This window comes from Hipposideros armiger, unplaced genomic scaffold (assembly GCF_001890085.2).
Source record: "Hipposideros armiger isolate ML-2016 unplaced genomic scaffold, ASM189008v1 scaffold_67, whole genome shotgun sequence".
Classification (NCBI taxonomy): domain Eukaryota; kingdom Metazoa; phylum Chordata; class Mammalia; order Chiroptera; family Hipposideridae; genus Hipposideros; species Hipposideros armiger.
In genome coordinates, this window is record NW_017731417.1 from 1,194,076 (window position 1) to 1,208,394 (window position 14,319).

At 38.6% G+C, this 14,319-nt stretch overlaps 1 protein-coding gene across 2 annotated transcripts; it reads left to right on the top strand.

Annotated features, from left to right (window-relative positions):
* The first annotated feature begins 6,051 nt into the window (after positions 1-6,051).
* On the top strand, positions 6,052-13,340 carry GPR65 (G protein-coupled receptor 65). 2 transcript variants are annotated; one of them, XM_019642295.1, is made up of 2 exons: positions 6,052-6,136; positions 11,531-13,340. In XM_019642295.1, exon 2 carries the CDS (start codon positions 11,974-11,976, stop codon positions 12,994-12,996), a length of 1,023 nt encoding a protein of 340 aa, XP_019497840.1. In that variant the 5' UTR covers positions 6,052-6,136; positions 11,531-11,973; the 3' UTR covers positions 12,997-13,340. The 2 variants fall into 2 exon arrangements, with proteins under 2 accessions (XP_019497840.1, XP_019497841.1); XM_019642296.1 differs by having other exon boundaries at positions 6,096-6,136; positions 11,514-13,340.
* The last annotated feature ends 979 nt before the right edge of the window (positions 13,341-14,319 follow it).

The window sequence follows — 14,319 nt, forward strand, 5'->3', positions numbered from 1 at the left end:
GGTTTCCTCGATATTGGAGCAAGTTGAAGAGACCCTGAGAAGCTGCAGAGAAAGCAGCTATACTTGCTCTTTCTCCAAAATTACTATAGGTTTAATCTGGTTTCCCAAGGACACTCCTACCTAGGTCTGTTGTCCCAACATAATTATACACGGTGCCCCTTTCACCCTCAAATGTGGTGTGTTTTGGATGATGTTATATAGTCCCCTATATACAGACTACTTGGTTTTTTCCATTTTTTCCCCAATAGAGCACATATCCGAGCTCTCTACCTTCCCTACCACCAATATTCTATGATTCAAGTCACTAACTATCCAACTTCAATACATGTGTTTTCCCAGAATGCACTCTGATCCCTATTTCTAAGAATATTTTAAATATGAGCTGGAGCACCAATAGATGCAAGCTATGGATGATAAATCAAGTAAATGCTAAGCTTCCTACCAACCCTGGGGCTTTATGTCTGTGATAAGCATATATATATGCATAATAATGTGACTAGACGGGAAATACCAAGGTGATAATAGAGGAAAATACCATACTCAGGAAATCAGGAAGTTGAAACCATACCCAGCATTAGTCATCCAGCATTAGCACATCGTGCACCTTGTATTTGGAAGGTACAAATATTTGTGCAGTGTGTGAAATCTGTAGAAAAGGAAACGATATTTAACAGAAAATGTAGTCTCACCTTCAGGACATACCACTAGTTCCTATTAGTTTCGATACCAAACTAATTACTTACCAGAGAAAATATCTAATCTATGCTTAGGAAACCATTAGACATAAAAGTTTCTAATTAAAATGCAAGAAATACAAGCTGAGAAAGGAAGATCCTTGGACTGCTGGGCAAGGCACTCAAACTTGCTCAAGATGTGAAATAAGGGGAAATGGCCGTTATCGAGCAGGTGATCACATTGTGGGCCTTTTATGATATGTCAGCTGGCTCCCCTCAGATCAAGTGATCAAAGACAGAGAGAAAGGAAGAATTCATGGGATTTTTCTGACTTTTCTCCAAAATAACACACCCATCACTTCTGCTTTATTCTATTCACTAGAAGTGAGGTGGTAAGACTAGCCAACACTCAGAGTGAGGGAAATTAGGCTTCACCTCTTGAAAAGTGTCCAAGAATTTGCATATTTTAAAGGACATATTTTAAAATCATCACACATACCCATGATGCATTTTAGCAAATCACTCGTATGATGTAGTATTAAATATTGCAGTAACTAATATTTGGTTAACTTATTGAAAGAAATGGGTATTATAAAACACCATAAGGAATTTACTCAATTACCGCACATTTGCAAAGATACGTATTTAGCATACTCTAAAAAAGCACAGGGGAGAATAAAGACTAGCGTTATTTTCTACAAAATTGCAGGTATCCCTATCATTCTTGGATTTTCACGATAATCTCTGCACATTCTATGGATTTGGCATTACCCATAGCTGTGGATAAAAGACCTACCTTCACCAGTCCTGATGCCACAGAACCCACACCAATCAAGCTGGCTCCATATCTTCCCTCCTGTGTGTCCCTAGTCCCTCTGTCCCAGTTGACGCAATTATTTTGCCAATCATCCATACTTGTCTGCCCTATCTTTTGGATTGAACCTCCTTAAATATTAATGCGTGCCTTTGTGAAATCTGAATCCATGAAACAATTTTTGGATCTTAAGTCTTAAACTGTCAGCTGGCTATCAGCACCATAAGCAAACCTGATGAACAGACTCTTCCACAAGAACTTATTATCCTGACTTCAAAAATTAAGTTAATCAGCAGCCTGTACACCCACAATACATCAGAGGAAGCTGTTTGGAGTTAATAATCTTCTTAACATTTGGTTAAGTTATTTCAATAAGTGGGCACGATAAAGGCATTAAAACTTATTTCTATAATTTACAGACATTAAGAAATATATATCTTCTGAAAAGGTATTTAAGATGTTAAAGACGCTCGTCTTTAGTTTAACAACACATCTCCACTTTAGCTATTCCTATATTTAAGCATGTTCTGACTTAACCTTGAAGTCAAAACCATTTACTAGCCTCTAATGAAAGGCTGTTTTAGTTCCAAATTTTTTTAGAAGGGTGGAGCCAAATGAACTAATGGCAGGACGATGCAAAAGGGTATTCAATCGCTGATGAAAGGGCAGCAGGGTTAAAGTACCCAAACCATGCAAGAATTTGAACAGAAAGCGTTTCCACCCTCCTCCCTTTTCAGAGGTGCTGTTCCCCCGCCGCCTCTCACAGTCTCTTACCCAGGCACCCATCCGGTACGCACACCAGTTGTTCTCAAATTCTGGAGCATTAAAATCACGTGGAGGGCTTGTGATAACACACCGCTGGACGCCAACCCTGGAGCCTCCAACTCCCTGAGCCTGGGGCGAAACTGAGAATCGCAGCTCTCACACATTCCCAGGTGACATAAATGCTGCTACTCTTAAGAACCACACTTGGAGAACCCATGTAAATGGATCCTGGGGAGTTTTGCCATAATGTTGCAGCCAACTGAGTTTTACCTGACAACCGTAAGGTTTTACCCCTCCCAGGAATACTTGCACCTTTAGAAAAGAAGCCTGGGAGCAAATTTTTCAAGATCCAAAAGAAAGATTTTCTGATAGTTACATTTTAAGCCATTGGTAAGGAATGGGAAAAATATTTTTGCTCAGTAGTCCTATACGAAGGTATTTTTGTTGAATTACACACCTTGGATCAAATGTGTGGCCTGAATGCTGTGGACTCCGATCTCAGGGCATAACCACAGATGCACGCAGTAGAATATTCTTTATCTTTCTGTCACTCAACCAAGATTCCATTTCAATCCCCTATTTGCCAAGGTGGTGGAAACTTAATCACAGTCAATTCAGCGTCCAACCTTTCCTCTGGGTGTCACCTATAGTAGCGTGCTAGGCCTGTCAGAATAAAACGCCACAGACTGGGTGATTTCAACAGCAGGAATCAGTTCTGGAAGCTGTGAAGTTCAAGATCAAGGCATAGCAGTTTCTTCTGAGGCCTCTCTCCTTGGGTTGCAGATGGCTGCCTTCCCTCTGAGTTCTCACATGGTCTTTCCTATGTTCAACCTGCATCCCTGCGTCTCCTTGTGTGCCCAAATCTCTTCTTATTAAGGACACCAGTCAGATTGGATTAGAGCCCATGCTAAAGCTTCACTTTAACTTAGCCACCTTTTAAAATGCCCTATCTCCAAAAACAATTGTATTATGAGGTACTGGCAGAGGGGTAGGGATACAAAATTCAGCCCATAACACCATCTAAGATCCAGGGAGTTTGCATGTTGCCAAGGCTGGAGGGCAGTAGCTCAACCCTTGGTTCCCAAGTCTATTCTCCATCACTGCTGGCCTCCTAAGAAACCCTCATCCTGGTCTTCATTAGCTACCCCCTGCAGGATCAACTGGGTTGTCCCTTATCAATGGTGTCAAGTCTGCTTCTATGATACATTGGGCACTGGGAGCCCCAGGAGGTGGCCTGAGGCTTTTCATCACTTCTGTGTGTCCCTCACAGCCTTCCAGCAATCACTGTACTCTGCCTGCTCTGTGCTGGGCTCCTTGAACTTGGCGAGGTTGTCTCAGGCCTCTCACACACACGCTAGAGTCTCGCCACCTATCTGGACTTCACACTGAATATGAGACACAGGTCCACTCTCCTCCCCAGACCATACAACTCATCTGAGGTAACTTTTACCCCCCCACCTCACCTCAAGGCTTGCTGGGGATAGGGTGACAGCAGTCAGGATGCAGGGTCCCTGTCTCAGACCACCACATCTCATGACTATCTCTCTCACAACCCTAAGCCCCACCTCCACCAGGCAGAAAAAACTTTTTTCTGTCCTTAGGGGTGGGAAGCTTTGCTTTATCTCAACAGGTATTCTCACAAGCATATTGTCTGTGCACCAGTCCTTTCATTTCTCCTGAATTGTCCAAATCTTTTGAAAATCAAAAACTAGGAATGCCATCTCCCCACCATCCCCTATTTTTCTGCCAAGAATTCCTTCTAAGAAGCAATAAATGCAAAATGACTAATTGAGTGTATAGGAGTGGGGATGGGGTAAAAGGAAATATGGATGGGGAAATATATCCATATTTCAGAACATACCCAGCCATGTTTAGCCGCTGCTTTAACTAGTGAAATTGCACCAAATGGACAATGTGGCCTCGCAAAGGGCCCTTCATCAGCAGATTAGGCTCTTGCACTGTCATCCCCATGGAGAAGTTGGAACTGAGAAGAACCACATTCTCTTCTCCTTTTCCACGTGGGTGGCCCAAGTGCCCCGCCACTGGACCGCGTTGGGTGACGTTTTATGGCTTCAGACGACCAGACAGCTGGCATACCAGAAGTGCAAACCCCCTAAAAGTAGAATTTTGAATAACTTCTAATTGGCTTTTTCTCACCTTGGAGTTTAAAATATCATAGAGACTCAACAGCCCTCAAATTTCCAACTCATCATTCCATAGCTTTGTGGTTGAAAGTATAGTATTGCCAAATATTTGGGGCTAAATAAAAAGGAAACTTATTACGAGTTATTAATACTGTGCAGAATTGGCAGTGTTTTAGCATAGGTCAGCCACAGTTTTTCTCCTATTTAACCAAAAGTGAAAGTTTTATTGTGTTTCTTGTTTCTTAACTACATCCTTTTTTTGAAAAGCAAAATACATAAATATTTGATATGAAAAATACCCTTTTCCTAAAAGCAGAAGTATAGTCTATTTAGGTAAAATAGGAGATATTGAGAGTCACGTAATACCCATGGGTTGATGCCACAGATAAGCGGATGTGCAAAACCAAACAAAAATTAGAATTCTGGATTCAAGTCACAAGCAAACTGGAATCATTACTTTCATTTTTGTAAAGGTTTGAGGGTTTTGTTATTTATTTTCCACAAATTATGTTTACATTTTTCATTATTTCAGTGAAAATATAAAGTATTCTGAATTTTCACATTACTGTATGCTAAATTATTTTGCAAACTCTTGTGTACTTTATAAATGTAAGTTATTACTTTTGTTGTTCTCAATGAAAGACCTACAAAGTAAGTACAGAAAAAAACCTTTACATTCCTGTTATATCCTGAATAACACCAAGATTGAGTCATGGTTATATCACAAGACATCTTTTCCATCTCTGGGGGAAAAAAAAAACCCTACCAACAGCAACCTCTACTGTCCTTGTACCAAAATATACTCAAATTGTCCTGATTACAGTTTTTTAAGTTAAAATTTTCCATCTCAAATTAATTCTGTCCTTATAAAGTAATATTGTCCCCTTCATTTGTAGTAAAAGTTTATGACGGCAAGATTCAAACTACTTTTAGCACGGTTTTAGCAATTTCTGCCTTCTATTCTACAAGGAGAATCATAGGGAGAAAATGGTTCTACAACAAAATACTATGTTGCTAATCCAACTGGTCCCCTTAGGAAAAGAAACAAAAAACTTTGCAAAGTTGGCTACCTACCTTAGCACTGCTATCCATTAAGTAATGAAACAAGCTCATTATACACCCAGCCCTCATCCTCCCTCTGCTGTTTTTCTCCCAAAGAAGTTAATCACCCTGAATCCATCTACAAGATCCTCTCCCATCTCACACATTCAATGACCCATTCTGTCTTTCTGTACCTCTTTGGAGTATACTTACATTATCTTTGCATTGTGTTATTGGTTACTATTATACATGCCTTTCTCCTTCACTAGGTGATAAGCTCTTTATGGCCTATTGCCAGGTCCTAATTATCTTCCATCAGTGTCATAACAGTATGCTAGGTATACGTGTTGACAGAATAAACGAATGAGTGAGTGAATCAATGGATTCTAGTACAAATACTATTAAAGCACAAATACTGTTAGTAGGCAATTATAATTAAGATGCAAAGAGAAAAGCGAGTGATAAAAATGATGCTACAGGAAATAATAAATAAAAACATTTTTTAAAGTGTTTAAGAGACTTTTTTGCTAAGCTTGGGTAATGTACATCCTTCGTGTTAAGATGTTGCTTCCTCATTGGTTCATGATGCAATATGAGTGCAATTTCCTGTCCTTTCTACAGTTGTTGGTTTCTCTTCTTGATGCAAGTGGATTTATCCGGCTCCTTGGTTGACAAAATCGCCACCCCAAGAAACATGGGTAAGTGTAAAATTTAAAAATAAATTAAGGCTTTTGAGTAGAGAACACACTTTTGCAGGATTGTCAGTAGTGTTTGCAACATTTTATCTAGTTTAGGTTGTATAAATGTGGTAATGCAGATCATTATAAGAGAGAGAGAAATGAAGATGACATGTGGTTTCCTCTGCTTTGAGCAGTGGTAAAAGGATGTCAAACTTTGCATTTAGAAATAGGTAAAACTATCCATATACGAAAGAGGAATGCTTATACCCTCTTTCCGCTTCAGGAAACAATTTGTGGGCAAACAATTAAGTGGTTAGGAAGACAGCTATACAGCCAAGAAAGCTCCTGGCTATAGAGCTAGCTGGCACCATTTCCTCATCAGTACAATGGTCTAGTGATACTTTTCATGCCATCAGAAATAATGTGAAAATTGGAGATAATATTTCCATTATTAATAAATATTGATTAATAATTCTTACTGAATAAGTGACTATCACAGTGCCTGACTCATAGTAGAGCCTTAATAAGTAGCTATTAAAATCATAAGTGAAGGCAAATGTTTCCTGTAACACTTTTTATCTTTTGATCATTGTCATTAATGATTTGTGCTATTTTAGGAGCTGGTTAAGAACAGATATATTTTACTATCCTGTGGATTGTTTTCTTCTGGCATTTGGTAAAAATTATAAAAATTTTTAAAAATCCAAAGTTTTCAGAACTGGTTCTGAAAGCAATTTTTCTCGAGATTTGATTAGTCAAAATAATACCTGAAAAGATGTATGAATAATAAGAATTATGTATTCCATTAAAATCTCAGATTCACACCTTAATTTAACAACTAGTATCTGCAGAGCTGGTATCATATGTGAAATGTCACTGTACAAATTACACTCTGAATGCCTCTGGCTACTCTGCTATGCGCTGAGTAGATGGCCAAAGATGACCTCCTTGTAGGAATGTAGAGGACAGCACAAAGGTCGCCTGTAAACCACTGGTGTTGTCATTAAAACGATAATATCGTCTAATGTACAGTGAAGTCTTACCATGTGCTAGGTTCTTTGCTTCATATGTCATGTCATTTAATTCTCACAACTCTGTGAAGTGGGTGGGTGTTATCTTACATCTGTAAAAACAAACTTGGAGAAGTGGAGAAACACGTATGGTCACAAATCCCCCAAGGGCTGTTGAGAACCTTTTCAGTCTCCAGACATCACACGTATGCCCACAAGCCTTCGTAACCACTGTGTCTGTTGCCCAAAAGAGAAGATAGCCAGTATCTGTTTCATCAAACCATTCGGTCTTGTGGTTGTTTTAGTCACGGCAAGAAACGTCTTTATACAGAAAGTAATGTATTCTATCGAGAACTTTATAAGTCCTCCAGAAATCATTCTTTGCATTTTATTTAGCTTATCTTTTTTTAAGAGCAAAGAAGCAGATTTATTACGTAACATGGATAAAGGAGGAAGGGCACCCACTGACCATCACACAGCTGTCTCAGTCCTGGTCCCGAGGAAGGACAATCTCACGGTTCAGGTGTTCTTGCCCAGACACATGAGCCTAGTAATGGATGAGATGCTGTGCACCCATCAGAGTTCCCTCCTCAGGAGCTTATTCAACCCTCGACGCATCTCAGACTTTTTTCTATCTTCATTCTTCACTTATATGCTTTAGATGTCTCTTTAATAAGGATTTTTGGGGTGCATTTTTTCAGGTTTATCTAAAAATGTCTTTATTTTCGCTCTGCTTTTGAAATTTAGTTCTGTTGGGTACACGATTACAGGATGATGTATGGTTTCTTAGCAATTTGGAACCATCAATCCACTGTCTTGGTTTCTGTTACTGTTGCTGTTGAGAAATTCTTTACCTCCCATCTCACATAAACTTTTAAATCCACTTTTTAACCTTTTTAATTGCAATGTGACATACATGCAGAAAAATGCACTTATCCTAAGGGTACAGCTTGATAAATTTTTACAAACTGAACTTGTTCATGGAATCAACACTCATACCAAGAAACAGAACATTACCAAAGTCTCAGAAGTCCTCTAGTGCCCTCCTCTGGTTGTTACCTGGCCCCTCCCCAAAGGTCACTACTATCTCATTTCTCTCTTTGTTTTATAACAAATGTTTAACATGACACTCTACAGGTTGTTTGCAACAATGCAGATCGGCTTTGTTGAGAAGGATGAGACATGCACAGTGGTTCTCCCTATTTGTCATGATGATAGATGGATAGATAGATAGATCTCACAATTGATCTTATTTATGTTTTCTTCATTACCACATTATAAGTGGTGAAAGATAATTAATTTCAACTTTATTTTATTTACTTATTTTTTTTTAAGTTGCAGAAAAGGAGTTTATTAGAAGTAAAAATACATTTCAAAGAAGCAGAAGCAGGCTCGAGCAGTAGATGGCTCAAGGGCCATTATTAGAAAAGAAAGTACACTCCAAACAGTTTGGAGCGGGCCCTGAGCAGAGGCAAGGCTCAAAATGCTCAAAAGGCCTATTGATTTCAGCTTTAAAACAATTCACAGAGGATTCCTAAACTAAACAATAGACTTCAAAATTCAGCCTCATGACTCTAAGAACCGGGAGACTGATTTCTCTAAGTGTGGTAATAGTGCGTTTTCTCCTTTTAGCCATCTATTTCTAAAATCAAATGCAGAAAAAAGAAAAACCTGTCTAAGTAAAACCACTACATTATCCATTATCATTTAATGAAAAGAAACACTTTTACCATTTCAAAGAAAACATGCTGACAGATATATGGAAACATAACAACAACACATCCTCACTGAGTGAGGATATGATGTGAGATGGTAATTTTTACAAGTCTATTTGAAGCCCCAATAGTTTTACAGGGAACATAAAAGTAATGTCTTCTAGAAAATGTGAGGAAACATCTTATTTATATCTCATTTGCAGAAATGATTACTCAGAAGTCATTTTCTTTAATTAGAAGTGTTATAGCTAGAAGACTTGTGCTAATCTGTTGGTGTTACAATTTAGGTGGAAAACAGAAAATATTCTCTTCCTTCTCAACAAAGCTGGCCTGTATTGCTGCAGAAATAGCTCAGATTTCTAAGGTATTTTTACATAAAAGGCAAAAGACAAAATAGTGAAGAGGCTCTAGCATTACAATCTAGGACTGTGGCTGAGTTCTACCAAAGATTAGATAGATCATTTGGGGCTAATTGCTTACTGTGAGACTCAATTCTTCCTTTGTAATATAGGGTTATAATAAATAGTACAGAGGTGTAGTGAAACATAAATTATAACAACTGTGCATGCCATTTAAAACGGTGCCCAGCACATCTAGCCTTCAATAAATGAACTGCTACATTGATTTCTGACGACAGAGATGAACTTTATCTGGTTTTTAAACAGATACTCTCTTGGGCCTGCCTTTTCCTGTCACTCTATGTTATGTTTCTGAGCTGCAATCATGTTATCACATGTAGTAATCATTTATTCATTTTTCACTGATGTATGGATTTCAACGGTGTTAATATACAGCAATTGACTTACCTATTCCACTGCTAATGAGCATCCCAGTTGGGGGCGGGGGGAGATTACAAACAGTGCTGCCGTGAACATTCTAATTCTACCACATGTCTTTCGGTACACACATGCACGGATTTCTGTTGAGCATATACCTACAACCATGTGGTATGCACAGGTGCCGACAGCTTTCTGATCAACAGCATCAAAGGGCCCCAGGTGCTCTGCACCCTCACCAACACTTGGTATTTTCCACCTTTTTCGTTTTGTTTATCCTGGTGAGTGTGTAGTTGCATCTCACTATGGTTTTCGTTTGTATTTCCCGGATGTGCTAATGAAGCTCCATTATTAATCCATCAATGGCCTGAAACTAACAGCGTCGACTCAGACTTTATTCTCAAGTGAGGGCCAGCCACAGGCCATGAATACTCAAGGATTTCTTACTAAGAGCTCCTCACAGAAAGAAAGCTGAGACAGGGAACTGGCCAACGTGCTCAGCTGTCTGCCAATATCTGTAAAGTTTGTCTCATTTTGCTTATTTTCTGGTTCAACCCTTTGCTTGAGGGCAGGGGCTGCTGGATCCCCGCATAGCTGGGATGGGCCAGGACCGCCCCCCACCTGCGTGGGCCCACACGTGCTCTGTCCCTAGTTGCTCTTCATGCAGAGGCTCTGGTTCCTCCAGTTCCACATGGGCCTCCCAGAGATCCAGAGCTTCACTGCTCACTTACCTCTCTGGTCTCAGCTCTTACTTCCTGTTTTGTCCATCATGCTTTTTTTTCCCCCTCTCTGGAAGGTTCATCTTCCAGATTTAAAGGGCTGTTTCTCATATTCTATTCCTATGTTTAGATGTGGTAAAACTATGTTTCAGTTCTCCATTTTGTTTTGAGAGGGACATATTTGAATATGTACCCTGGACATAGGTTACTCTGCTATCAGAATCCTTGTGCCTCGTGGTGGCGGGTCTCTTTTGTGCTTGGGGCTCATTGACACTTGCAAGAGGGTGATTTAGATGTTGTCTGGGCTCCACAGCACACAGGAAGAAGGCACATTTTTCTTCCCTGCACAGTGGCTCTACAAAGCTTTCTGTGAATACCCTCAGCAGATAAGTCATCTGAAGCACCAATGGGACCCACTAGCAGAAAAACACAGACAAAAGTATTTCTGCACTCTAGTGCAGAGAGAAGGATGGATGCTCTATTCCTATATGAAACTGTAGCGTCAAACCTTTAAAAAGAAACTAACCTAATAAGCAATCAGGTATGAAGGTAGAAACAAGATGATCACAAGATTTTACCCAGAGCTGAGAACATTCTGACCCCTATTTCACAAGAGGATGAGGAAGATAAAATGAGTTAACCCACAAAAGAAGCAGAGGAAAAACAGAAGAGATAGTTTTATCTTATTTTTTATGAAGGTTCAGCAAGCTGCAATATTTTAAATATTTTATCAAATTTCTTGTGACAATATTTTCTTGGTTAACAAGCTGATTTTGAAAGTGCCTTATACCTAGATTGCATATGAAATTCAAAATTTGAAATCATGTAATCATACAGTTTATGATACACTCAAAGCATTTCCTGATTACAAACAAATCAATGAACATCCATCTTTTTTAGTGAGCTCTTAAAATGATTTTTCAACTTTAGCATTGTGTTTTTAGATCACGTCCAGTGAGAAATACAGTTCCCTCTAAACTAGCATTCTTTGGATAATTCTTATTTGAAATAGGTAAAATATCTCAGCTTGATTTCACATTTGAAGTCAATTAGATCATTTCCCTTTTAAACACCTTTATTGTAATTTAATGTATTTTTGATGTCTTTGATAAACAAAATAGAAAAAGACTGTTTCAAAATCAGGATGTATCTTTTAAACATATAAACTATTCTAGTTCATCTTTCATTACAGAGACAACGAAATTTTAAAATGAGATACCAATCTCTATGAAAACAAAGGCTTATGTGTTCATGTTTGCACTGTCCGTCTCCTGAGTTTCATGAAGGAAAACAAACTGTCTGGAAGCTGAAGGATAACCAGGCGGTCCTTGAGGAGTCTTCCTCAGCATCTGTCATTACATGGATGTCTGCTCATTAGAATCAACTGGCCTTTTAGCTAACCACCAGGAGCCTGGGTTCTGACTTCATTCACACCATTGACATCTGTGTGAAAAGTCATCATCCATTCTTTAAAAGCATTGATGACTGAATTGAAACTTTTGGAAGCAAAGAAAAATTGAAGATATCTCACAAAAGAGAATTAGATATTGAAAACGAACTGCAACAAGGCGAGACTTATTTGGCTGTTTGCCTCCTGAGAACGAATGTAATTGCCACCTTAAAGAGGAAAAAAAAATGAACACCACATGTATTGATGAACAGCACGACCTAGATCACTATTTGTTTCCAATCGTTTACGTCTTTGTGGTCATAGTCAGCATTCCAACCAACATTGGATCTCTCTGTGTGTCTTTTCTTCAAGCCAAGAAGGAAAATGAGTTAGGAATTTACCTCTTCAGCCTATCACTGTCAGATCTGCTGTATGCACTCACTCTCCCTCTGTGGATTGATTACACGTGGAATAAAGACAACTGGACTTTCTCTCCTGCCTTGTGCAAAGGGACTGCTTTCTTCATGTACATGAACTTTTACAGCAGCACAGCATTCCTCACCTGCATCGCTGTTGATCGATACTTAGCAGTTGTCCACCCTTTGAAGTTTTCTTTCCTGAGGACAAGAAGGTTTGCATTCATGGTCAGCCTATCCATCTGGGTTTTGGAAACCATCTTCAATGCTGTCATTCTGTGGGAAGATGAGACAGCTGTAGAATACTGTAATGTCAAAAAGTCTAATTTTACTCTATGCTATGACAAATACCCTTTGGAGAAATGGCAAATTAAGTTTAACTTGTTTAGGACGTGCACGGGCTATGCAATACCTTTGGTCATCATGATGGTTTGCAACCAGAAAGTCTACCAAGCTGTGCAGCATAATCAGGCCACGGAAAAGGCTGAAAAGAGAAGAATCATAAAACTGCTTGTGAGTGTCACATTGACTTTTGTTTTGTGCTTCACTCCCTTTCATACGATGTTGCTGATTCGCAGCATTTTCGAGCGTGATGTAAACATTAACAAGCATACATTTGACCACAAGTCTGGAAAGCAGAATTATAAAATGTATAGAATCACAGTTGCATTAACAAGTTTAAATTGTGTTGCTGACCCTATTCTGTACTGTTTTGTAACTGAAACAGGAAGGTCTGATATGTGGAACATATTAAAATTCTGTACGGGAAAGCTTAATAGATCACAAGGACAAAGAAAACACATGCTTTCTATGTCTACAAAAGATACTGTGGAGTTAGATATCCTGGAATAGAACCAAGGAATTATTTTCATAGTATATAATATTGTATCATCAATACAAAATCAAGATTACATTTTGAAAAGGAAATCTAATATGAGAGGGAACTAAGATTCCAGTTGAGTGAATATTTTAATATCCTCCCCAACGGAAATATTTTAAAAGTACACTGCACAGCTCCCTGACTTTTATTAAATGAGTATTAAACAAAATTTATTATTTTCCTAATGACTCAGGATCATTATTGTTAATGGCAATTGTTTTTGTATCTGTGCTATAACCCCTCAGATGTTAATAAGATATACGAGGTGTGATCAAAACACCCAGTGAATGCTGCTGCTGAGTGCCACCCAAGGAAAGACAAGACTCTTCAATATGGGAAGCAGCATGTCGAACCTTAGTAATAGTGTGTGACAAGTTTCAACTTGTTCTGTGCAGTCAGTTGGGTGTGAGCTACAGTAGAGAGAAGGTGTGTTTTAAAGTGTGCCATAAATCATGGATCACAAACAACTCATGAAATTTTGTTTCAAACTGCAAAAAAGTACTAAAGAACACACAAATGTTAAAATTAATTCATGGTGATGCTATAGTAACCATGATCTGGCACTGTGCAACTTCTGTCTCTTCACCAAAGTCAAAATGACCATAAAAGGTAAACGTTTTGAATCGATTCAGGACATTGAGGCAGCCAAGACAGCTCAACTAAAGACACTCACAAAGAGGACTTCCAGGACTGCTTCAGAAAGTGGCAAGAACAATGGGATAAGTGTGTTCGAAGTGAGGGGGAGTATTTTGAGGGGGATTAATGGCAATGTGTCTTTTACTTTAATAGATTTTTTTAAATTTAAACATTCACAGTGTTTTTTAATCACACCTTGATAGGACTTTGTGTCTTTAACTCAGTGACCTTTATGTCTGGTTTTTATGATTTTTCTCACTCTTCCTATAGGTTTCAGGTTATCAGTTATAATTTCTCTCAACTGTATGTACCTGTCTCCAACAACCCCAGCTACTAAATACTGCTTCTAATCTTCTCACTCATTACTAAACATTTATTGACCCCACAATATGTACTAAGTTTTGTGTTTTGGGGTTACAAAAAAATTGTCTCATGAAGCCTTATGAATCTCACATCAGTTCAGAAACCTAGTCACTTCTATATAAAGTAAGAGTAAGTGGGACCAGAGTGACATCCTGGAGGCTTTTTCCATAAAGACCTGTACTTTCTTTCAAATTATAATTTTCTTTTATTTTGATTTTTTTATTTACAATTAAGTACAACATAGTTGCAGTTGCCAGAAGTTTAATGTCAAGACAAAAAGACATTATAGACCAAAA